General features: G+C 32.0%; 1 protein-coding gene across 1 annotated transcript in view; it reads left to right on the top strand.

The window, feature by feature from the left end:
• The first annotated feature begins 4,787 nt into the window (after positions 1 to 4,787).
• LOC111293466 (phosphoenolpyruvate/phosphate translocator 2, chloroplastic-like) overlaps positions 4,788 to 24,949 on the top strand; it is a 42,069-nt gene continuing 21,907 nt past the window's right edge. The window contains exons 1-3 of the mRNA XM_089766306.1: positions 4,788 to 4,858; positions 5,690 to 5,767; positions 5,891 to 5,975. Coding sequence (XP_089622432.1) covers positions 4,788 to 4,858; positions 5,690 to 5,767; positions 5,891 to 5,975 — 234 coding nt within the window. The remainder of the gene's footprint in view (positions 4,859 to 5,689; positions 5,768 to 5,890; positions 5,976 to 24,949) is intronic.

Below are 24,949 nucleotides of genomic sequence, written 5' to 3'. Positions count from 1 at the left end.
AGATCACCCTGATTCTCCAACATCTAGGCAGAGCTTAGGTGTGATTGTTTATATTTAAAAATCCAATTTATTATAATACTTTTTATTTATTAATCTTATTATTAATGCGAATTAAGAACTCGTGTGAAAAAACTTAACAAAGTAAAGTTTCCTAAACACCCGATCATCTAGATGGCATTCGAAAACAAATTAATTCAAATGAGATTTTCACACGTGTCCTTAAAATTTTTAGAATGTTTTGAGTAAAAGCTTGAGTAGAGTTTTTAAAAGTTAGGATTTCAAAATTTTGAAGATTCTGATTTTAAGATTTTAGATAGAGTTTTGAGGGTTTTATGGTTTGGTTTTAAGGTTTAGAGGGTCTTAAGGCTTGAATTTTAGGGTATGAAAGGTTTAGGATTTTGATTTTAAAGTTTAGAGATTTAAGGGTTTGGATTTTAGGGATTTTGGGTTTTAGGGTTTGGATTTAAAGATTAAGAGGTTTTAGGGTTTTGAAATTTAAGAATTAGCATTTAAAATTTCGTTATGTTAAAAAAAAGTGAACATCTTTAAAAATTTTCAACATCTAGACGGATTTTAGGAGCAAGTTCGATTTTAGTGATTTTTTAAAATTAATTAAAAATTTATTATATATACTTTTTTATGAAAATTTATTAATAATAATTCTCCAATATCTAGGCGTAATTATTTTTAAGAATATATTTTTATTCCCTCCAATATCTAGGCAGAGAAAATAAGAAAAAATATTTTATTATTATTATTATTTTTAAGTTATAATTATTATTTTTCAAGCATTTTTAATATATATTTTTAATATTATGTAACTTGTTTTCATTTTTATTATTATTAAAATAATTAAATAATTATTCTAATAAATTTAAAAATTTATCATACATAAATAAAAAAATACTTAAAATAACAATAATAATATATAAAAAAATTAAAAAATTCCAAAAAAAAATTTTTTTTACCTGAACCGGATCAGTTAATGGTTCGATCAACGGCGGTTCGATTGGATCGAAAAGGGTTCAGTTTGAAGTGCAATTCGGTTGAACCGGCTGAGGGGCAGTTTGGGCTGATTTAGGAAGCGATTTGGTCCGGTCTAGTAAAATCGGTTCAGAACCGCTGAGGAGCTGGGTTGGCAGGTCGGTTGCGTGAACCCCGGGTTGGGTCCGGGTCCTCCCTTGCCTAAATGACATCGTTTTAAGCAGTTTAATTTTTTATATAAACCTAAAAAAAAAACATTTTACTCATTTCTTCTTCTGCTCGAAAAAAAAAATCTCCCTGGTCTGAAAATGCTCTTTGGCTCCGGTCGAAGTCTGGTGCCGTGCCTCCGCGTCGACCAGCATTGGGTCACAGTTAGTGACCGAAAAATCTCCAGAATTCACCAAAATGCCCTTATCAACCCCCTAAACTCAGATCTGCTATCTTTTTCACGAAAAAAATCTCGATCAACGTAGATTGAGGTTTAAAGATTTATGTTTCTTCTTTTTTTTTTTTATAAATCGAAGACTGATATAATTTTTTGTTTTTGCACGGAGCTTCGGCCCTGAGGTTCCTCCTTACAGGGAGGACTCTTTGTCTCTATTTTTATCTTTTTGTTTTGGGGGTTTGTGTGGGTAAAGAGATATCAATACTAGTGGGTAAGTCTGATGGGATTGGCTTTTAGGGGATGAAGAGTTGGGTTTCTGACGTGTTCTAAGGGTCCAAGAGAGGTTGAAAAAGGAAACGTTGAGGGCGTTATAAGGCTAAAAATGGTGGTAGCCAATGGAGCATACGTTTGGCGAGGTATAGGTGTGTTGGCAGGGTAAGGTTGATGGTTTCGAGCAGTTGGGGCAAATGAGGTGCAGGGGCTCCGAAGGGATTGGGGATGGTGGTGACAGGGTGGGTGGCAGTGGTGGGTGGTAGTGGTGACGTGTAAGGCACTACTACCATCCTGATTTCTTTCTTTCTTTTAATCAGTTATCACTTTTATTTTTATTTTTTAATATTAATTAAATCAATATTATTACTATTATTAAACCAAAGATTGGAAATGGTAGATCCAAATAAAATTTGGTGTCTACACTAAACATTCAAAAGAAACTTTAACTCCAATAAGCTGAACGTAAAGTTTCTTCTTCCATATGTACTCACAAAAGTAATCATAAAATTTGCTATTTGAATTAAGGTTTTAATTAAGTTGGTTGATACTATTACTCTTAAAAATGATATTTAATGGTCATATTTGGTGCATAGAATGATGGAGATGATGAAATGATAATCATTCTATATTATGTTTAGTTTGTATCTAATTAAAAAGAATATTATTACAAGAAGAATTATCATGATTTAATACAAGAATGATCATGAAAAGGGTATGATTACAAGAATGATCATTTTTTTGTATAAGATAATTTAATCTTATCAAAGTGAAGGGAATTATTTTTAATACATGAGATTGAATTTATATGTTTTACGATACTCTTAAAAATCATTTCAATAATTTAAATTATATAAACTTTAAAAAAGAATAATTTTAATTAATAAATAAATTTATCTCATCATAATTCTTTCACACATCAAACATAAAATAATATCACATTATTTAATATAATCATATTTATAATATTATTTTATTTTATTTTATTATAATCTTATATATTAAGTATGACAAATAAAACTTAAATTCAAATCTCATACTCAGGATCTCTTACTCTATCTATGCCAAGTTTTGTAAAAAAAAAAAATGATATTGCACCCCCTACAAACAGTCAAAATGAAAAGAGAGGCTCTCTACAAAAAGCAAATGTGAATTGGCCACCTTTTAATCTCTTTTTAATCTTAAAATTCTTCCAAGGCAGGTAATTTTCATGTGGTTTCAGGCACAGGCTATATTGGAAACCAAACCACTAGGCAGCTTGCCCATGTGAAACATGCTTGACAGTTGGCCATGTCCTTCCAAAATTGTCCTATTCGTTTTGTTTTTTTCACCATTGATTTGTTTGATGTGAGGTTTACCAAATTTCATCCTTTTATTATGCGAGTCTCTAATTTTCACTAAAAAGCATCACAAACTTAAGATTGACAAGGAGTTATCACATCACTAAATTATATATATTAAAAATCCAAAGAATTTTAACAAATTATAAGTTTCATATTCTAAATCAAATATAATTATGATTATTTTTATTATTCATAAAGTAAAGTTATATAAGGAAACTTAGTGTATAGTAACTTTTTTAAAATTATTTTTACAAATTATTTATTTCCATAAAATGTTTTAATTTCAATTTTAATTTAATTTTTTTATAAATTTATATTTGATATATTATCAATGTATAAATGCACATAATTACTCAAAATTACTTCTTTCAATCTATTTTTGAACTTTCATAAATTAAAATTTTCAGTTGCCGTTGCTTTTGTCAAAAAAAATTAAACAAAATAACACCAACTGTAAATAAGAATTATGCTTAATTGATTCAAACAGCCAGTAGAAGGTTCCCCTGCTAATAGTGACGATAACATATGAGATCTAGCAAATCAAGACCCAATGATGCTTCCTAAAAGGAGCAAAGCACAAGAACTAGGTTACCCTTGTGGAATGCTTTGGTTGGAATATTTCTCCAAAGGCAGGTACAGAGATGGATCTTGAAGTTGCTTTTAACCCATGTATAGTATCTTCCCATTGTGGTGGTTCTGTTAAGGCTTATTGAGTTGCTAGCTAAGTTTATATTGCCTTTTATTGGAATTATTGTAAATTTTGATCAAAGGGTGTTTAGGTATATGTTAATCATATGATCTTGTGTGTTTTTTAGGGAAAGGTGTGGTATCTTTTGGTGTTTAGATGGCTATGTGCTATGTCAGTTTGTTATTAATAAGTTCTTTTGACTTTAAAAAAAAACCTAGGTTCTATCATTTGACAAAACATCAATTTACACCTTGAAATTAAAAATGTCTGAAAAATATTCAAATAAGAAGATTACATCCATTCATCAAAGTCTAAAATCAATCAAAACAAGAAGACCAATAAATTAACAGCCTGAAAAGCAAAGCTACCATGAAAAGTCTTTGTCTCCAATATCCTAAGGTATCTCACCTACTATCCTATACTTAATGGTATAAAATTTTAATTCAAAAGCGTTTTCTCCATTCTTAGTCGGCACGACGAGCTAGATGTAACTTTTTTCTTTTTCAGTTTGTTATCCTGTTGTGCGACTGTATTTATATATCTTTTATTATAAGCATTTGATAGAATATATATTTTTTTAATTTTAAAAGATTGAGTATTTACTTTAATAGAAATGTATGAATATTTTTCATTCATTGATTAATTTGGATTTCGTCTTTTTAATAAATTTGTTTAATTTTTTTTATAGAAGATATATTAATTAGGTATACGATGAAAACAAGGTTTCGCTTAAGAATTATTATTAATCATAACAAAATCTATTATATTGTTCGTCTTAATATGGCCAAATTGGTTAGGCTGCGTGGGCATCGAAAATAACAATAGCCTTCATGAAGCCGCTAAACGTGTGCAAGGACAGTGTGGACCCAGAAAAAGCAGAAAAGTACGGTGATGTGGGGAAAATGGCCTACAAATTGAGGTGGGACATGAGGATAGGGGGTAGGCTCAGAAGTGAAGTGAACCCAAGTGGAGAGACCGAAGGAAAGAGGGGACTGCTGGGTAAGCCAAGTGGGGTTTCAGAAAAAATAACACCACTAAGGGGTATGGACGAGGACATTGGGTCTTTAGAACAAAGCCAGGAACAAAAAGGGCAAAGGGAGAAAAGACAGGAGTATCTATGAGTTTCAGGACAGGCTTTTTGAAAAGTTATTCGGGAAGAAGAAAGCAAAAATTGCAAAGAAAAAGAAGGTAAAGAAGATTCAAAAACAGAAGCAAAGGGAATACACGGTAGCGAACGCGTCACTATTCGGTGGGGATTTTTAAAATAGAAAGAGGGTGTTATGTGCAGATATGGCTGAGTCAACATGGGAGATGGGGAAACCGCTAGGAATGAAAGCTACATGTGACGATGAGACGGTGATTAGTATTAGGCTAAAAAACTTCAATCTAATTATAGCCAAGCCTTGAAAGAAAGGCAGACAAGTATTGTGAATATAAAGTTAGTCGAGCATTAGGCGTGTATAAAGGGTACGGTGAAATCGGTTGTAGGATCGAGTAGTGTCGAAATACTGTTGATACAGGAGACAAAAATAAAAGAGTTTTCGGACCGGATTTGGCCAGATGGGGATGTAGGAATATTTATTCTGAATTCTTGAGCATTCAATTCTGTTCTCCCTCCAACATAAGCTTTCACAGAAATGAGGAGATTGACTTGTCAAACAAAGATTAACGTGCTTTAGCATCGGATAGGATTTCATCGCAATTTTAATATGGTACGATTAAAATTATTGTGTTATTAATTAAATTTAAATATTAATTTTAATGAAATTTATTTAATATAAATTTTTTATTAATTTTTTTAATTATAATTATAATAAATTATTTTTAATTACATCTATAATATTTTTGTTATTATTTTAATCTCATCGTAATTAATCTTACTGTTCATTCGAATGGAGACTTAATCAAGAGCCCATTTATATACACAAATTTTCAAATCATGTAAAATTTAAGAATTTTTGTTTTTTGTTTTGTTTAAGTCCTTTGACTCAGTTTTTCACGATTATTTCATATTCACAGTGTCTGGATGGTGTCCTCCCGCGTACCAGTTGTATGTGGAGTGGAATTACACTCATTTACTGAGGCATCTTTTAATTGGTAAGAAACATTGTATGATCAACTCATTTAAAAGTCCGATAAAATATCCCTTTATAGAAACATGGTCCATGTTCAGTTAAACTCGTTTCTTAAACTTGACTAAGTCTTATTGTTCTGAAACAGGACTAGTTTCTGTGGCGCAATGGCTTCCAATGTGACTAACCAATCGCGTAATGTGCTCAGTAAAAAGTTCATGGTTAGAAAAGAGGTAAAAAAACATATAATTCAAGCACAAATATACAAAGGTTTTGCATTTTAAATGTCATTGAGTCACCACTGTTTTATGACAGAAGTGTGACAATTATGCTCTTGATTTTACAAAGTGATTTCTAATTTATCTATTGATTATACCGTCTGGGCTCTAATCGTCACTTTTTTAAACAGGAGACTTTGGACAACATCAATCTCTTCTCTGTAATAACCAAATTTCGTTTGTCCTATTGGTTCCTGCTGCCATTTTAATGGAAGGTGTCAAGTTCACTCCTTCATATCTCCAATCTGCTGTAAGTAGCTATTAGCACATTTAGAAAGCAAATGCTGATGTTGTCTTAAAGCAACGATTAGAGCTTGTTATGTCATAAACATGAAGGTTGTTTTTTTTTTTTTTTTCTCTCTTGAATCAATTCAAACCAAGGTTTGAATATTAGGGAGCTATGCATAAGGTCTCTTCTGGCAGGATTCTGTTTCCACAGTTATCAGCACGTAAGCCTGTTTGTATCTATTGTAATTGGCTTCTTTATCCTAAAATTATGCAGTTCCTGAGTAATCATAGTAACTATAGCAGTAGGGAATGCCTGATTTCTAGTCCTCTAATCGAAGTTGAAATGCCATGTTTTCTGTTTTGCTGGTCTCTTACATGATACTGCAAATGGTATCCCCAGTTACACACTGTGTAGGAAATTGTGTTAAGAGAGTTGTGGTCATCGTCTCTTCGGTTATCTTCTTTCAAACGCCTGTTTCACCTATTAATTCCCCTGGTAAAATTGTTCATCAACCAATTGTTAAAACATGGCAAATTGACAAATCTTCCTTGATCATCAGATTTTACATGCGCTAATCAAATTGTCATAAAATTGCACTTGGTATTCTATTTATATTTAACTGTGACTGGTTTGGACTGCAGGCATTGCAGTGGCTCTTCCTGAGTCGTTTTGTAGTCGAAGCAAAGCGAATGAAGCCAAAGCCAAAGGCTGCATTAGTTTGTATTAAATTTAGATGAAAAAGCGAATGAAGTCAAAGCCAAAGGCTGCAATCTTTTACTATATCCAAATCACAGCTTTTGTAAAAGAGGAAAAAAAAAAAACAATTTGCTAGTGCACCCTTTAAAAAAATCGAAATGAAAAGAGAGTCTCTCTACAAAAACCAAATGTGAATTGGCCACCTTTTAATCTCTATCTAATCTTAAAATTCTTCCAAGGGCAGGTAAATTTAATGTGTTTCCAGGCTATATTGGAAACCAAACCACTAAGTAGCTTGTCTCCGTGAAACATGTTTGACATTTGGTTAGGTCCTTCCAAAATTATCCTATTCTTTTTTTCTTTTATCATTATTTTTTTTTATGTAAAGTTTACCAAATTTCATCCTTTTATCACGGTTAAGTCTTTCAGACAAAATCATTAGTAATGTGAAACAAAAAGTTTGTAATAATTAAAGTCAATTTTAATAATTTCTTTGTCAAAATAAATTTAATTTCCAAGCTTAATATTCTTCCAAGTTTGGTTGCTCCCCCAATGTCAATAGTGTAGCGTGAACATGGGAAAAATATAGAACCTAACACCCTGACCCCACCTTTCGGATATCTGACGATAGAACGTGCCCTTCTGTTTGGCAGAAACCTGTTGCATTTCAACACATTTTCTTCTGATTTTCTGTTCCAAAATCTGTTTGGGCTTTTTGGATTTAATCAGATACCCTATTTGATATATTTGCTTATGATTTTTTCTATTCCTTTTTTTTTTTTTTAAATATTACGGTGCACTGTTTTAAAACTTTGGGTTCAATTTCACGTAATTGTAAGGAACGTGAGCACCACGCTTTGTGTTTTAGCAATTGAAAATTTAAAATATAATAAAATGATATGATATGAATATAAATATAAATATATGATATAAAAATAATATGATTTAAAATTTTAATAATTATTATATTTAAATTTAATAAAATAAAAAAAATACATTTTATATTTTGATGTTAATATGAATTATAATATATAATTTTTATAAAATATAATATAAATATATCAATTTTAATATTTTATATGATAAAAATATATAAATAATCAATTTACTTTTACATTAAAAAATGCGTGTTTAAGAGAATATTGGAAAGTGTTTTGCACGCGCGGAGAATATGTTCTGACAGCAACTGAAGTTATGATAAATATATGATCACCGAGAGCGGATAATTTTCGAACATTGAACGGCTCATTGTTGGCAATTCCATGTATGTCTTTATGACAGAAGTATGATTGTAGTGTCTTTATAACAGAACTACTCGGATTGACAGTGAATGGGTGAATAAAAAATTTCAAATTTCATAAGAAAAAAAAAATATAGCAATATTTTCTTGGGGCAAATAATATTGGCTAGAATATAGCAAGAAATAATTATGTTACATCACTGCAATTTTATAATATTCTTTATTCTTGTAGTATCACAGCTCAAGTAATTTAGTATTCTAATGTTTACGTCATTATAAATAAAATGATTTGTAGTAATAACAATGCATAATCAACATAAATATGACAATAAATTTTAAAAATCCGATGACTAAACTAATTTCCTTTTTTTTAATTTAAGGAAAAGGAGACTCAAATTTTGTTTTTGAAAATAAAAACAAATGCACAAGTACATGGACCTTTCATGCAACTCAGCACAATTCAATTATATATTCAATGATTTTTTTTAATTGAATCAAAAGTCATGGGACATGAATTAAATATACATTAGTCTCTAATTGACACTAAAAAAAATTCACAAACATAAGATTAATCAAGAATTATCGTATCACTAAATCATGTATCTTGAAAATCCAAATGAATTTCAACAAATTATAAGTTACGTATTTTAAGTCAAATACAATTATGACAATTTTTATTTTTCATAAAGTAAAGCAATAAAAGGAAACTTCCTGCATAGATAATTTTTTTCTTAATCACTTTTACATATTATTTATTTTCATAAATTATTTTAATTTTAATTATAATTTAATCTCTTATGAGTTTATATTTGATGCATTATTAGATACACACAATTACTCAAAATTATTTTTTTCAACCAGTCTCTGAATTTCCACAAATTAAACTCTCAGTCGTCGTTGCTTTTGTAGAAAAAAAAATGGAACAAAATAACGTCAACTGTGAATAAGAATAATGCTTTATTGATTCAACCGGCAGCAGAAGCTCCCCTGACTGACATCCTCACAGTAATAGATATGAGATCTAGCAAATCAAGATCCAATGGTGCTTTCAAAAAGGAACAAAAGGGAGGTTATCTTCGGTCGTTTGGTAGGAATGTTTCTATGACTTTACTAACTAGACGTTCTTGAAAGAACTTACTAACTAGACGTTCTTGAAAGAACTTTGTGACAATAGCTTAAGCAGGTGTTGATAGAGGGCCTATTTGGATATCAACGGAGCTGTGGTGCTGATGAGATTTAATCTCAAGAAATGAGTATAAAATCATTAGGTCGCTATGAATTATTCCCTGTTGTGACCGTATAATTGTACAAAATCAAGCCATAAAACACTTTGTTCTCAAAGACCCAAACAAAGCGAAACCCAATCTAAAGTAATTAAACTTCTTCAACATATTCAACATATTAAAGAAATTAGTAAAATCTTCCTCAAAGCATAACTTATTCGCACCGACTCAAAGAAAGAAAAAATCGTTTATTTAGTTGTAGCATATTTCAGATAAACAGGCACTACAAAAAATGAAGATCAAGTACATATTACAGATTAAAACAGGCACTACAAAGGTGAAGGCGGAAGTCATCACAGGGACATAGATACTTGCTATTACACACTCTATACGCACAACATAGTAATGTAGTTGCATATTTATTCTGGAAATTGCATGCATGGACTACATATAATTCATAGACCAGAAACCGAATAGATTTTGGGCCTCTCTTCCTCGCGACTTCTACTTTACATGGCATCAGCTTCACCAGCAACACTGTTGGGTGCAGCAACAGCAGCAGCTTCAGCAATTGCAGGTATAGCTGTAGTACTCCCAGAAGGATCGACTGCAGCTTTCTCAACCTCAATAGAGTAAGAACTTGAACGAGGAATAAACTTACCAAACAACATGATTCCATCTTTAGATACATGTTCATAAATTTTGACTATGTCGCCAAGGCTTAGATCATGAAAATCAACAAAACGTAGCCATTCCTTCTGCAAAACAGGCTTTCTGAAACTTGTTTTGCGGATGGAGCAAGCAAACGTCCACACTCGCCCACTACTCTAATCCTCAATTGGAAACTCTATGGGACCAGATCTGCTACTTGGGAAGAAGGGAAGACTCTCCATGGGGATAGCCAATCTTTTGCTCTTATCGGTTGGACTCAGAGGCTTTGAGAGGATCTTTCTCTTCATTTCTTCAGTGACTTTGATGAGTTAAACTTTCCAGGGGTCTTGCAGACTTTATAGTGCTTAAGAGGGCTTTATCGTCTTTATAAATCTTTAAGAGGGCTTTGTCGTCTTTATAAAATCTTTAAGAGGGCTTTATCGTCTTTATATTATTTTACTCGCCCTTTTTGGCTCATGATCAAACACCAAAAGCAAATGGTACTCATAAAATTGGATTTTTTTTATTTTTTTGAAAGAAGACAACAGCAGGAAACAGGTAAACTCCTGTAGAGCCACTGGTTCGAAGAACCTAATGCCCAACATTCTAATACGCAAGCGTAACACGTGGCTATGAAATCAACCAAACCCTAGCTATTAATCTTTTTTATATAATTATTTTAAGACACGCACATCTTTCTTTGGCAAATTGTTTAATATAATTATTTTAAGAATGAGAATTAAACCAGTCTAAAATAATTCTAGCCATTGAAGCCATAAAACACTTCAATCTCAAAATTCAAAGAAAGTGTAACCCAAAATGAAGCAAACTCCTTCCACAAATTAAAGAAAGTAAAAACCTTCCGCAAACCATTACTTATTCTCATCGAGTCAAAGAAAGCAAATCATTTAGTAATTATTTAGTATATTGCAAAGGGAACACATAACATCATGATACGTACATATTATTTACATGTGATAGAAAGGCATTATGCGGAGGCTAATTAAGAGCGAGAAATCATATCTTTTTTGCAATGATGTAGATACTTGCTATTACACATTGTGTAAAACATTACAACATAATTATTTATTTAGTAATAGTATATTAATACAAGTTAATATCATGAATGTCTAAATTATAATAAAATATTTAATATAATATTTAAATTATAAATTTATTTAATTAATATAGTATTTGAAAAGTTATTATTTATTATATGTCATTATCTGTAATTAATTATGTTAAGAATAAATAATATATTAATTCAAATATTATATTAAATATTTTATTATAATTTAAGAATTATTTATAAGATGCCGGAAAGCATGAAAGCATGAATGGAATGTATATTTACTATATGCAATTAATGTGTGGGATATACAAGCATCACAACAACCAGTGCATATATTGCTGGGGTATGTGAAAACGACTGGATAGAATTTGTGAGCACTTACAAATTAAAATAATAATAAAAAGAAGCGAATGCCATGAAATTATTGGCTATATATATGCAATTTATTTTGAAAATCTTTCCATGGCGTGATTGTTTCAAATGTGGCCCGAGTCAATTGACAATGCTATTACCTAAACCAGTCTCTAGAGGCAACATGGAGAAGCATTGAAAAATTACGTTATCAGAATAGGGTTTCAGAACAAGGAAAAAGTAGGGCTTCCAGAATAAGGACAAAGTTATCACCATCATATATGGTCAATTGAAAAAATTATATAAATATATTAAAAACAATAGAAACAGACAAACCTTAATAATTTTTTTATTTCATTTTATGAGAGCCTCGTTGGCAAGCTCAAGCAGCAAAAGATCGAAAAAATTTAGAACAATAGGTGGATAAAAGAAAAAAGAATATATCGTTTATAATTATTATATTATAATTAATTATAATTTAATGCTATATAAAATTTATATTTTAAATGGAAAATTTTTACATAATTTTTATTATGATTATAATTTAATATATGTGATAAACTAATTAACTTTTAAGTAATTATGAATAGTGATTGGTGAATTAAATAAATAGATAAATATTAATGTAATTTTAACTTTTTTAATTTGAGGAAACCAATTTTATTTATTTAATATAAATAATGTAAAAAATATATAAATAATTCTAGATTACAAATTTTTTCCAGCATAGCATTAATATATGGCCATGAGTAGTGAAAAGACGTAGTCCCAGTTGAAAAGGTCAAGGGCCATGGGGACGTATTTATCAATGGATATTAGATTACGGTTTTTACTAATAGTGTTACAACGTAAGGATGAGTCATATGGCATATCATGACAAAACAACTTGGAAAGCGATGATCGGAAATTACAATCTCATTAAATAACGAATCGTAACATTTGATTTTTGAGACCTAACTAAATTAAAATCTAACACTATATATACATATATTTTTATTTGGATTATGTGACCATATTTAAATAAATCAATTGATACACGTAACTCAATTGGCCATTACTTTTAAAAGCTAATTTGACTTGGCTTGCGATTTCATTTAATCGTCCAAAACCTAATTTTAAAATGAATTTGACAAACAATTAAAATAAAAGGCTTCTAAAGTTTTTTAGTCCAAAGTAGCGGTCTCCACAAAAGATACATCAAAATTAAATCTCTTAAATTTTAAAATATCTTATTTAATGAATAAGATTAAGGTACATCAACTTGAAAAATTAAATCTCCACAAAAGATACATCAACTTGCTTTGAAAAAAATGTTTGAAACACATTCAAACAACAGTAGCTATTTTTTCGCTAGGAATACAAAATCTAGAGTCCTTATCAGTTTTGGTGGGCTGTTGGCTGTTCGTTAAGATATACATGTGTGTTTGATAATTCTACGTGTTACGGTGTCCTTTTGGGTCTTTTTTTTTTTTTTTTTTTTTTTTTTTTTTGGGTTTTTAAAGCTTCTCACAGTGCCCATCAAAGTCCCAACTTAGCTCCAATAAGCGTTGAAAGGCATAAACCAGTAATTTTGATCGCAAATTATATTATATTATTATTACTAGCTATAAATAATTTTCATACAAATAGAAAATATCATAAAGTAAATTACCCACAGATAAGAACTGACTTTTACAGTGAAAAAATATTTAAAGCCATAAACCAGTAATCTTGATCACAAATTACCCGTTGTTGAATGATATTGTAGCATATCCTAAATGATGAGCACCACTAGGCGTAGTCGCTTAATTATTTGCGTGTATCTATGAATTTGAAGTTCATTTTTTCTCTTATAGTTGGTTGAATGTTGAGTGATGAAAGATCATATATACTAATTAAGAATTAGTATTGTATGATCCAAAATTGAATAAACTTTTATATATATAAAAGAAACAAAAAACCCTTGTAGTATATATATAGTTTTGAAATATAAAATTTAGAGAAATACAAAATGAAACTCATGTTTGAATCGAAATTGAACTATGATACAAAATTTTTTTTTAATTAAATGGATTTATGTTTGAAAAAGGTTAACAATAAATTCTTTCAAGATTGTCTATTTGTCAATAAGATTCAGTATCAAAAGGACAATCTAATGTAATCGAACCCCTCCCCACGCTGTTGCTAAATGAAGCTTAATAGGGTTAACACAAGGAACTAACTAGCCGGAGAGATCAATGGCCATCACTATTCTCTAATTTGGTAGCGTGCGCGGGTTTGTTGCCTAGCGTAAAAAGTCGGTTAATCATACTATCTAGCAATAGCGAGAACTTGGGGGCCCCACTTCTATTTTTTATGTGCTACTCAACTCACTCTTTTCCATATCAATTAAGAAGATTGAACTTATTGGAGAAAAATGAGAGGCTTTTATAAGAAGAAAAAATGGATAAATGATTAACTTATATATTAGTTAGAAAAGGGAGAGAAATTAAATACAAACTTTACAACGTGAAAATAGAAAATGAAGAACCAAATAAAAGACGAATTAAATGATGAACTACATACATCACCAATGAATGATTACTAAGGTTAAAGATACTCGGATGTGAAAATAACAAATATCTACATTGACTTGTAGCTTCAATTTGAAAATATGAGAGAATTTTAACAACAAAGTAATCTATATTAAGAGTATATATCGCAATGGTTTAATTTTTTCACATTTTATGTGCTACTTGAATTATTGAAATAACTATTAATTATAGGTAAATGCAATAAAGATCATTTTAATTTTGAAAATTTTTAAAACTACAAATAAAATTGACAAAATTGATATATTAATCTAATGATTTTAAATTAAAATTTAATTTGTAACATCATTTGAGGATAAAAATTTTACAAATAAATCACTTAAATAAGTATAATAAAGAGATAAATTTAATTATAAAAGTAAACGTTTAATTAAAAGATGAAACGGAAAGGGCATCACCATCGAGGAATAGCAAGCAATAATTTTTTTTTTTTTGTGACCACTAAGCACTGATTGTTGCTCCATTTTGTTAAACAAATCCATATTCGTGGCTTAATCTATTCTTTGACTTTCCTTATCCCTCACACCGTCATTCATCAAATATTCTTTGTTTTTAATGTTTTATTTTTCTGATCATTAATTAGGTCATTTCTCTAATTTCTTTTACTTTTTTCCTAGAAAATTACAGCTACACCAAATTTGATTATGATAACAGAAAATGTATTATGTTAAATGTTAATCAGTACCTAATTAAGGTGATGTTTAAAAAAAAAAACTACAATAAATGCATTGTTTGTTCTTAAATTTTAATAAAATTAACGTATTAAATACAATTTTTTTAAAAAATAATATTGTAATAATCTTCAATAAGTGTTTTATATCACTGAATTCGAATGATAATTAGTCATGAATGTAATAAGCTGTCAATGAAATTTTAGGCAAATTTTTTACAAACAAATAATACAAAGAAACCTCTTCAAAAATATATATATATACACATAAATTAAACTACAAATTTGAACGTACCAAAGAAAAAAAAAAAACTAGATAAGTGTCATAACGTCTAGATCCGGGGATCTATCGCTAGACATTGACTTTTAGGGAGTCGCCACCAATCTTTTTTATCTAGGTGCGATTGGCCACCTAAAGAATCTGTCCTTTCAGGGAACACCTAAGTTTAAGGGTCCCTAAAAGAATAGGTTCAGGTCTGCTAACCAGAACAGGGTTCGGGAGTTCGGTTACGTGTGAGGAAGGTTATAGCACCCTCACAACGCCCATCAAAAGATGGTACCAGCTTGAATTTGTGTTATCCAAAAGCCTTAAAATTTTACCAAGTAATTAATTATTGGAAACTTTTCTCAATTGACTCTAATACTTTTAGCAGAAAATTGAGAAAATTCCCTCACCTCAAGAGTATGCAAGAAAAACTACGGTTTCACTTACAGAGGCTCCGTCGTCGAATTATTTAAAGAAAAATCAAGATCAAAATCAGAATATAAGAAAAAAAGGATTTTTTTTGTTCAGGGAAAATTGATACTTTCAACTTTTCCCCAAAAATATTTTCTTGAAATTTTAATTTCGAGGAAAATTGATATTTTCAACTTTTCCTCAAAAATTTATTTTCTTTGAAAATTTATTTCTATGGAAGATTAATACTTTCAACTTTTCCCTAAAAATATTTTTTTTTGAAACTTTTGATTTTCAAGGAAAATTGATACTTTCAACTTTTCCCTAAAAATATTTTTTGAAAATTTTGACTTTCAAGAAAAATTGATACTTTCAACTTTTCCCTAAAAATATATTTTTTTTGGAACTTTTGATTTTTTTATTTAAAGAAAAATAGAATAATAAAAAAGAATAAAAAAAGAAAAGTAAAACAAAAATAAAAATAAAATAAAGATAAAAAGAATATTAAATAAACCTAATCTAATAAATAAAAATAATAATAAAAAAATAAAAAAATAAAACAAATAAAAAAAATTCAAAAAATAAAACCTGGAGCGGCTCGGCTATCGGCGCGGCTCGACTCGACTCAAGGAAGAAAAAACGGCTCAGGGGAACGGCTTGGAGGCTCGGCTCGGCTCGGCTCGGCTTGAAGGAGGGGAGTACGCGCGGGTCAGGAAAGCGGGTCGACGCTCGGGTCGGGTCGGGTTCGGCAAAACGCGCGGATCCCCTGGTTAACTTAAAGCCAAAACGACGTCGTTTTGGGAGGGTATAAAAGGCACCTTCCTCCGTTTTTCGGTAGAACGCTCTTCCCCCTCTCTCTCTCTTCTTCTTTTTTCTCTCCCTTCTCTCTAGAAACCGAAGAACACCGGTGCCGAATTCTGGAAAAAGTCACCGGAATCTAGAAATTTCGCTGGAAGTTGGTCGGAAGTTAGCCGGTTTCTGGGATTCTTCGCCGATTTCTGGGATTATTCGTCGAAAACTGGGCAGGTCGTCGGAAACTTCAAGGTTCGCCGGAATTGTTGCCGAAAAATTCAAATTTCGCCGGAATTGTCGTCGGAATCTGGAAATTTTCCAGAAATTTCCAGAAAATTTTTTCGCCAAAAATTTCTAAAAATTTTTCCTCACTCCCAGAACACTCCTAAACTTTTCTTAGCTTCCTATCCGCCTCTTTTTCTCTCAAATCAGTAGCTTTGCTTACTGTTTTCTCTGTGTCTTGCATTCTGTTCCAGAGTCCCTTTTATAGGGATTGATCAGGAGTTCCTGATCAATCCCAATTCCTCCTTGGACGGGAATTCAATCTTTGAATCCCACTGGACTCTTCTGATTGAATTCCCATTTCCAATGGGATTCTTCAGCCTTCAATCTCAGCCCTCCAAAATCAAAATCAAATATAAAAAAAAAATAATAAAAAATAAAAAACTAGATAATTAGAGAAGATAAATCAGCAGATATTATAGGATAAATAATAATAAAAAAATATATCAGATATATAATTAGATAAGTAAAAATACAAAAATGAATAAAATAAAAAAGATAAAAATATATATATATACATAAATAATAAAATACACATAAATATTAACAAAAAATAAATAAATAAATATATACATATATTAATACATAATAATAATAATAAATAATACAATACATAAAGTACAAAAGAAGAAGAAAAGAGAAAAAAAATACAAGATAAAATTGAATTGGGCTTACCTATTTGGGCCAGGTCCAATTGATCTGGGCCGGACCCAATTGGGTGTCTACAGCTGCCCCTCTTTGCACATTTTCTGTGAAACAAAAATTGCGCAAAGACGTAGACACCCAATCAAGACTTAACTCAACATTTTTTGGTTTTTTTATATTTTTTTTTGTTTTTTTATTTTTTTGTTTTTTGTTTTTTTGTTTTTTTTTGTTTTTTTTTTTTTTTACCAAAGCTCCTCTAAACAGAGGCACCATGACTTTTGGAAAGTAAATTGCTCCTCTAAACAGAGGACCACGACTTTGGAAAGTAAATTGCTCCTCTAAACAGAGGCAACGAACTTGAAAAAGTAAATTGCTCCTCTAAACAGAGGCAACGAACTTTGAAAAGTAAATTGCTCCTCTAAACAGAGGTACCACGACTTTGGAAAAGTAAATTGCTCCTTTAAATAGAGGCACCACGACTTTGGAAAGTAAATTGCTCCTCTAAACAGAGGCAACGAACTTTGAAAAGTAAATTGCTCCTCTAAACAGAGGTACCACGACTTTGGAAAAGTAAATTGCTCCTCTAAACAGAGGCAACGAACTTTGAAAAGTAAATTGCTCCTCTAAACAGAGGTACCATGACTTTGGAAAAGTAAATTGCTCCTCTAAACAGAGGCACCACGACTTTGAAAAGTAAATTGCTCCTCTAAACAGAGGCACCACGACTTTGGAAAAAATAAATTGCTCCTCTAAACAGAGGCAACGAACTTTGAAAAGTAAATTGCTCCTCTAAACAGAGGCAACGAACTTTGAAAAAGTAAATACTCCTAGACAATCATGTCCGAAGGAGTTGAAAGTTGTGTTTGAAGGGATTTTAGGAGATTATGCCCAAAGGTCTTATAAATCAACCCTGATACCAAGAGACATCCTATTTCAAGGATTAGGAACTTACCTGACAAGTTTCTTCTCAAACTTGCAAAGTCTTTTCATACCTGTCTTTTCCATGTGGGATGTTGGAACACCCCTGCTTCTTGAATTTGTACACTATACTTTTCTGAAAGTAGTGTATGCTATGCAATGTGCATGATTTTCAATGCATGCTATGCAAATGTTGGTCAATCAATTCCTGTTCAATGTATGGTACTCAAGTTTCTTAAGCTCTTTTTCTTTCTTGGGTGTCAAGCCCTTTGATCCCTCAAGGATCCAATTACACTGCTATTCTAGGATCGAACCAGTGTAGCTCTTAATTGTCTCTTCAGCTCAGATTCTTCCTTGTTCTGTTTTTCAATACTTTGGAATAAGCTTCATCAATCGATCATCACTTGACCATCATTCAATGAATTTCTCAGCACTAACAAATTTCAAAACAAGTTTCATCCACCATCACTGGGTCATTACTCATAGGTGTCTCAGCATTAACCTTTCCAAAATAGATTTTGTCTTCATCATTCAATCACAACTTGCAAGTCATATCGACCAATTCATCCTCGTACTCATCACTTGATTGTATCACTGCCCCATTTCTTCATTTGATCACATCATATATCCTTCTAAATCATCTCCTCTAGGTTTCTACCATTTCTTCATTTTGTCTCCACCATCATCTTAGATTTCTTTTCAAATGAATGAAAGACTCTTTTAAGCACATATTCATTCATTCATTATCATTTCAAATCTTGACAAGTACAATACAATCGAGCATTTTCTCAATTCATTCTAAGGGTGTAACAATAAGGGAACAGAAAGTGAACTATGGTAAAGATAATCAATGAAGATCTATTTTGGTAGAAAATAAATGGGAAAGGAAATAAATTGGATGTCATTGAGGTGAATGGTATGTCCAAATGATGAATATTCAGATAATTTTCAACATTAATCTAGGATTCTTTTTCAAAAACTCATTCCATTTACTGTTGAAGTCATCTTGAGCTTGGCGAACTCTGCCCCAGTCTTTGAGGGATCTTCAGATGTCTTTGATCTTTCATTCATGTGAGCCATTTAACCTGGATCTTTTTTTTTTGTACCAAAATCACCCTTTCAGGTTTTCAATTTGAATCTCCTTTTTTATTTTTTCATTTTCTCATTTTTTTCTCTTTCTTTCTTTTTCTTTTTCTATTTTTTTCATCATCTTTTTTTTTCTCATTCTTCACCTATTATTGACATCCTTCATACATCAAACTTTTAAGGTAATGTAGCATGATTCCATTGCTTCATCATGAGCATGCATTCGCTCAACATATGATCATTCAAGTTGAGTATTCACACTTGATCCAAATGGACTTTTCAAGGTTGTAATGTAGGTCAAGGTGAAGGGTCATAAAAAAATGGATATAATAGGCTCAAAACATGTATTAAAAAGGTTCAAGACCGAAGGATCATTTGATGCAGCTTGGCATTTTACCCCACATCGTTTCACTATTTTTTCTTTCCTCACACAAAAGATTCTCATTATTTTGCCCCAAGTCATGTGTGGCTTTTATTTTTCTTTTGCTTTTCTTTCTCTTTCCATTTTTGAGACCTTTTGTGGTGTTTTTTTCTTTTTTTTTTCAAAATTTACCCTCCAGTGTAGAGGGTGATCCTTGGTTGGGGTTCTTCAAAAAAAAAAAATGATAAGCTCAAAGGGGTAACAATAAATGGTTTTTCAAATGGTAAAAGAAAGATGGCCATTTTTCATCTCAATTGTGAATACCTTTCTTGAACATCATCTATTGAACAAAGCTCATGAACTTGTATAAAAGATTGCCCACCTTCAAGACATATCTATTTCACCTTCAGTAACAGCTTACTTTTTGCTCAAATCATCTCCTCACATTGCCGTGGATGAGTTCTCAAAATTAAATCCCAGAATCATTGTTATCATTGTCTAAATATTCATCATCTGAACTCTAAGAAAGGGAGTATAAAGTTATGAAAGGTAACAAAGCATGGAGTAATGGTCAAGTGAAAGAGAAAAATGTAATGAAATGCATTGACTTGCCTTTATTAAAATGATAACAAGTGAAGTCATATTGCAAAAAAAATCTAACATTTTTGAAAAGAAATCCCAAAATGACAGAAGAAATCTTCAACCAGCCTTATCTCCATTGACATCTTGCCCCTCAATTCATTGTGAATCTCCGGATCCTTTCTGTTCTTGACTTTCGCTCAGTACACTAACATTAGGTGCTGTTGCTTTTCCTTGATCAAAACTTACCATTCCATCATTGATCAACCGTTGCACCTTATACTTTAAAGCAGTGCAATTTTTAGTAGAATGGCCAGTAATTCCATAATGATAGTCACAACGGGCTGTAGGATCATACCACTTTGGATAGGGTGGTTTAAGTGGTTCCACATGGCTGGGGGTAATCAAGTGGCTATTATAGAGTTCTCGATATAACTCTGTATAAGTCATAGGGATTGGATCAAATACAAGTTTTTCTCGAGTAGTCCGTTGTTCTCGTGAGCCACTTACTGGGTGAGTAGGATGAATTTGGGTTCTTACAGGAGCTTGAATGTTAAGGCGGTAAGTGGATGAATAAGATGGTTGTGGGGCTAGCTGGTAAGGGTAGGATGAGACATTATTCACAGCAGGATAGTATGGAGAGTAACCTTGGGATGGATAGGGTTGATAACCCCCGAATTGTTGTCTATCAAAGCTTACGGCTTGAGCTTGAGCTTCTTTCTTTTCTGATGTCTTCTTGGTTTCTCCTCCTCTCAACTTGCCATTTTTTATGGCACTTTCAATAATTTCTCCAGAGATTACCATGTCAGCAAAATTCTTTGTTGCATTCCCTATCATCTTTTCATAATAGGGAGGCTTTAAAGTGCTAACAAACAGCACTGTGGTCTCTTTCTCTGTCAGTGGAGGTTGTACCTGTGAAGCTATATCCCTCCATCTCTGGGTGTATTCTTTAAAAGACTCATTTGACTTTTTTTCCAGATTTTGCAAAGATAAACGATCAGGGGCCAAATCGATGATGTGTCGATATTGGCTGATGAAGTCATGAGCCATATCGCTCCATGAACGAATGTGGGTTCTATCCAACTGAACATACCACCTGGCAGTAGAACCAGTAAGACTATCCTGGAAGACATGCATCAAGAGTTTTTCATCATGTGCATGAGCTGCCATCTTCCTGCAATACATGGTGATGTGGGTTTTAGGACACTTTGTACCGTCATATTTTTCAAATTTCGGTACTTTGAATTTATAGGGGATAACCACATCAGGAACTAAGCAGAGCCCAGCAGCATCAACTGACCCATAACAGCTAAATCCTTCCACAGCCCGTAGCCTCTACTCTAGCATGCTAATTTTAGAGCTTTCCTCAGCTTCCACCCTTATCTTTTCCTTCTCTTTCTCTTCTAGATCAAGAATTGGTTCTGCTACCTTTTCAGTGAAGACAGGATTTATATAGCTATTATACTGCCCTGGGTTGAAAGCTGATGGCATTCCAGGACATGTTGGATATGCAAAATGTTATGGTGGGACCTCTTGGGCAGACTGGGCTTGAGGTGGGCCAAAACCTGAAGGGTACAATGGGTCAGCCACTTCTTGCTGGCTTGTACTTCCTTCAACTCCTTTTCCTTTATTCATGTTATTGAGAGCCTCCAGAATTTTGCTAAGTTCATTTTCAAACTTCTCCTGAGCTTTTTCTAGCTTTTCAAATCTATGAGAACTTTCCTCCTCCATTTGCCTTGCTCTGGATCTTGTGTTGTATGGATGAGCAAGGTTTTCGCTAGATGGAGCTATCCTCGGACCTTGAGTACCATACTTATGATTAGAAATGTTATGCTGTACCTTATGTATGATGCTTTGATACACAAATGAAATGTACATTTTTTTAATGAAATCTAGTATGAAATGAATGCAAATGATTGTGTTGAAACATGATCATGAAAATACAGATGCATACAATCAGACAAACAACATAGTTAGTTCCGTGGATGAAACGAAAGTGATGCTGATGCATATATAATAAAAATAACACACAAAGTTAAACAATCAAAATGATTAGACAAACACCCTTTTTGTGTCCTAATTTCAGGGAATATCTATCATTGGGTAGAAAGGGCTCTATCTTAGGTGTAGGCACTTCTAAGGTTCACTATATGTGGTTTAAGGTCAAAGTCTAAAGGTCCTCAAATTGTTCCTTACATCCTTGTCCATCACAGACTAGTAAGGCACCCTAATCCTCACCCATTACAGGCTACAAGCGAAAAATGTTCAATTTGAGTGGGAGTATTTCGCTAGCCACTGCGGAGGCATTAAACCTCACGAAAGCAATAGGTACTTTCCTCCCTCCTAGAGGGATGGAGCTCGGGTATAGAGCTCATGTTATGCACATGCACATGAATGACATAATTAACAAGATAAATAAATAGGAATGAATAATAACACATATATACAAAAATGGTTCAATTTTATTAGGCTTTTGGATAACACAAATTATTTGCTGGCCTGACTCTCAAAGTCCCCAGTGGAGTCGCCAAGCTGTCATAACGTCTAGATCCGGGGATCTAACGCTAGACATTGACTTTTAGGGAGTCGCCACCAATCTTTTTTATCTAGGTGCGATTGGCCACCTAAAGAATCTGTCCTTTCAGGGAACACCTAAGTTTAAGGGTCCCTAAAAGAATAGGTTCAGGTCTGCTAACCAGAACAGGGTTCGGGAGTTCGGTTACGTGTGAGGAAGGTTATAGCACCCTCACAACGCCCATCAAAAGATGGTACCAGCTTGAATTTGTGTTATCCAAAAGCCTTAAAATTTTACCAAGTAATTAATTATTGGAAACTTTTCTCAATTGACTCTAATACTTTTAGCAGAAAATTGAGAAAATTCCCTCACCTCAAGAGTATGCAAGAAAACTACTGTTTCACTTACAGAGGCTCCGTCGTCGAATTATTTAAAGAAAAATCAAGATCAAAATCAGAATATAAGAAAAGAAGGATTTTTTTTGTTCAGGAAAAATTGATACTTTCAACTTTTTCCCAAAAATATTTTCTTGAAATTTTAATTTCGAGGAAAATTGATATTTTCAACTTTTCCTCAAAAATTTATTTTCTTTGAAAATTTATTTCTATGGAAGATTGATACTTTCAACTTTTCCCTAAAAATATTTTTTTTGAAACTTTTGATTTTCAAGGAAAATTGATACTTTCAACTTTTCCCTAAAAATATTTTTTGGAAATTTTGATTTTCAAGGAAAATTGATACTTTCAACTTTTCCTCAAAAACCCTTTTTTTTGAAAATTTATTTTTAAGGAAAATTGATACTTTCAACTTTTCCTCAAAAACTCTTTTTTTTGAAATTTATTTTTAAGGAAAATTGATACTTTCAACTTTTCCCTAAAAATATATTTTTTTTGGAACTTTTGATTTTTTTTATTTAAAGAAAAATAGAATAATAAAAAAGAATAAAAAAAGAAAAGTAAAACAAAAATAAAAATAAAATAAAGATAAAAAGAATATTAAATAAACCTAATCTAATAAATAAAAATAATAATAAATAAATAAAAAAATAAAACAAATAAAAAAAATTCAAAAAAAAAAACCTGGAGCGGCTCGGCTATCGGCGCGGCTCGGCTCGGCTCGAGGAAGAAAAAACGGCTCAGGGGAACGGCTTGGAGGCTCGGCTCGGCTCGGCTCGGCTTGGAGGAGGGGAGTACGCGCGGGTCAGGAAAGCGGGTCGACGCTCGGGTCGGGTCGGGTTCGACAAAACGCGCGGATCCCCTAGTTAACTTAAAGCCAAAACGACGTCGTTTTGGGAGGGTATAAAAGGCACCTTCCTCCGTTTTTCGGCAGAACGCTCCTCCCCCTCTCTCTCTCTTCTTCCTTTTTCTCTCCCTTCTCTCTAGAAACCGAAGAACATCGGTGCCGAATTCTGGAAAAAGTCACCGGAATCTAGAAATTTCACCGAAAGTTGGTCGGAAGTTAGCCGGTTTCTGGGATTCTTCGCCGGTTTCTGGGATTATTCGCCGGAAACTGGGCAGGTCGCCGGAAACTTCAAGGTTCGCCGGAATTGTTGCCGAAAAATTCAAATTTCGCCGGAATTGTCGTCGGAATCTGGAAATTTTCCAGAAATTTCCAAAAAATTTTTTCGCCAAAAATTTCTAAAAATTTTTCCTCACTCCCAGAACACTCTTAAACTTTTCTTAGCTTCATATACGCCTCCTTTTCTCTCAAATCAGTAGCTTTGCTTACTGTTTTTTCTGTGTCTTGCATTCTGTTCCAGAGTCCCTTTTATAGGGATTGATCAGGAGTTCCTGATAAATCCCAATTCCTCCTTGGACGGGAATTCAATCTTTGAATCCCACTGGACTCTTCTGATTGAATTCCCATTCCAATGGGATTCTTCAGCCTTCAATCTCAGCCCTCCAAAATCAAAATCAAATATAAAAAAATAAAAAATAAAAAACTAGATAATTAGAGAAGATAAATTAGCAGATATTATAGGATAAATAATAATAAAAAAATATATCAGATATATAATTAGATAAGTAAAAATACAAAAATGAATAAAATAAAAAAGATAAAAATATATATATATAATAAAATACACATAAATATTAACAAAAAATAAATAAATAAATATATACATATATTAATACATAATAATAATAATAAATAATATAATACATAAAATACAAAAGAAGAAAAAAAGAAAAAAAATATAAAATAAAATTGAATTGGGCTTACCTATTTGGATCAAATCCAATTGATATGGACCGGACCCAATTGGATGTCTACAATAAGTTTAATTGGAGAGATTCCTTAAACAACCACAAAATCATTTAGTTGCCGGATTCTATTTCAATCATTACCATTTCTTATTTACTAACATGTTTG

Source organism: Durio zibethinus, chromosome 10 (genome assembly GCF_047325235.1).
Source record: "Durio zibethinus cultivar Kanyao isolate XHJ-2024 chromosome 10, ASM4732523v1, whole genome shotgun sequence".
NCBI classification, from domain to species: domain Eukaryota; kingdom Viridiplantae; phylum Streptophyta; class Magnoliopsida; order Malvales; family Malvaceae; genus Durio; species Durio zibethinus.
Note: the sequence above shows the minus strand (reverse complement) of the source record. Positions and strands in the feature narration are given on the sequence as shown.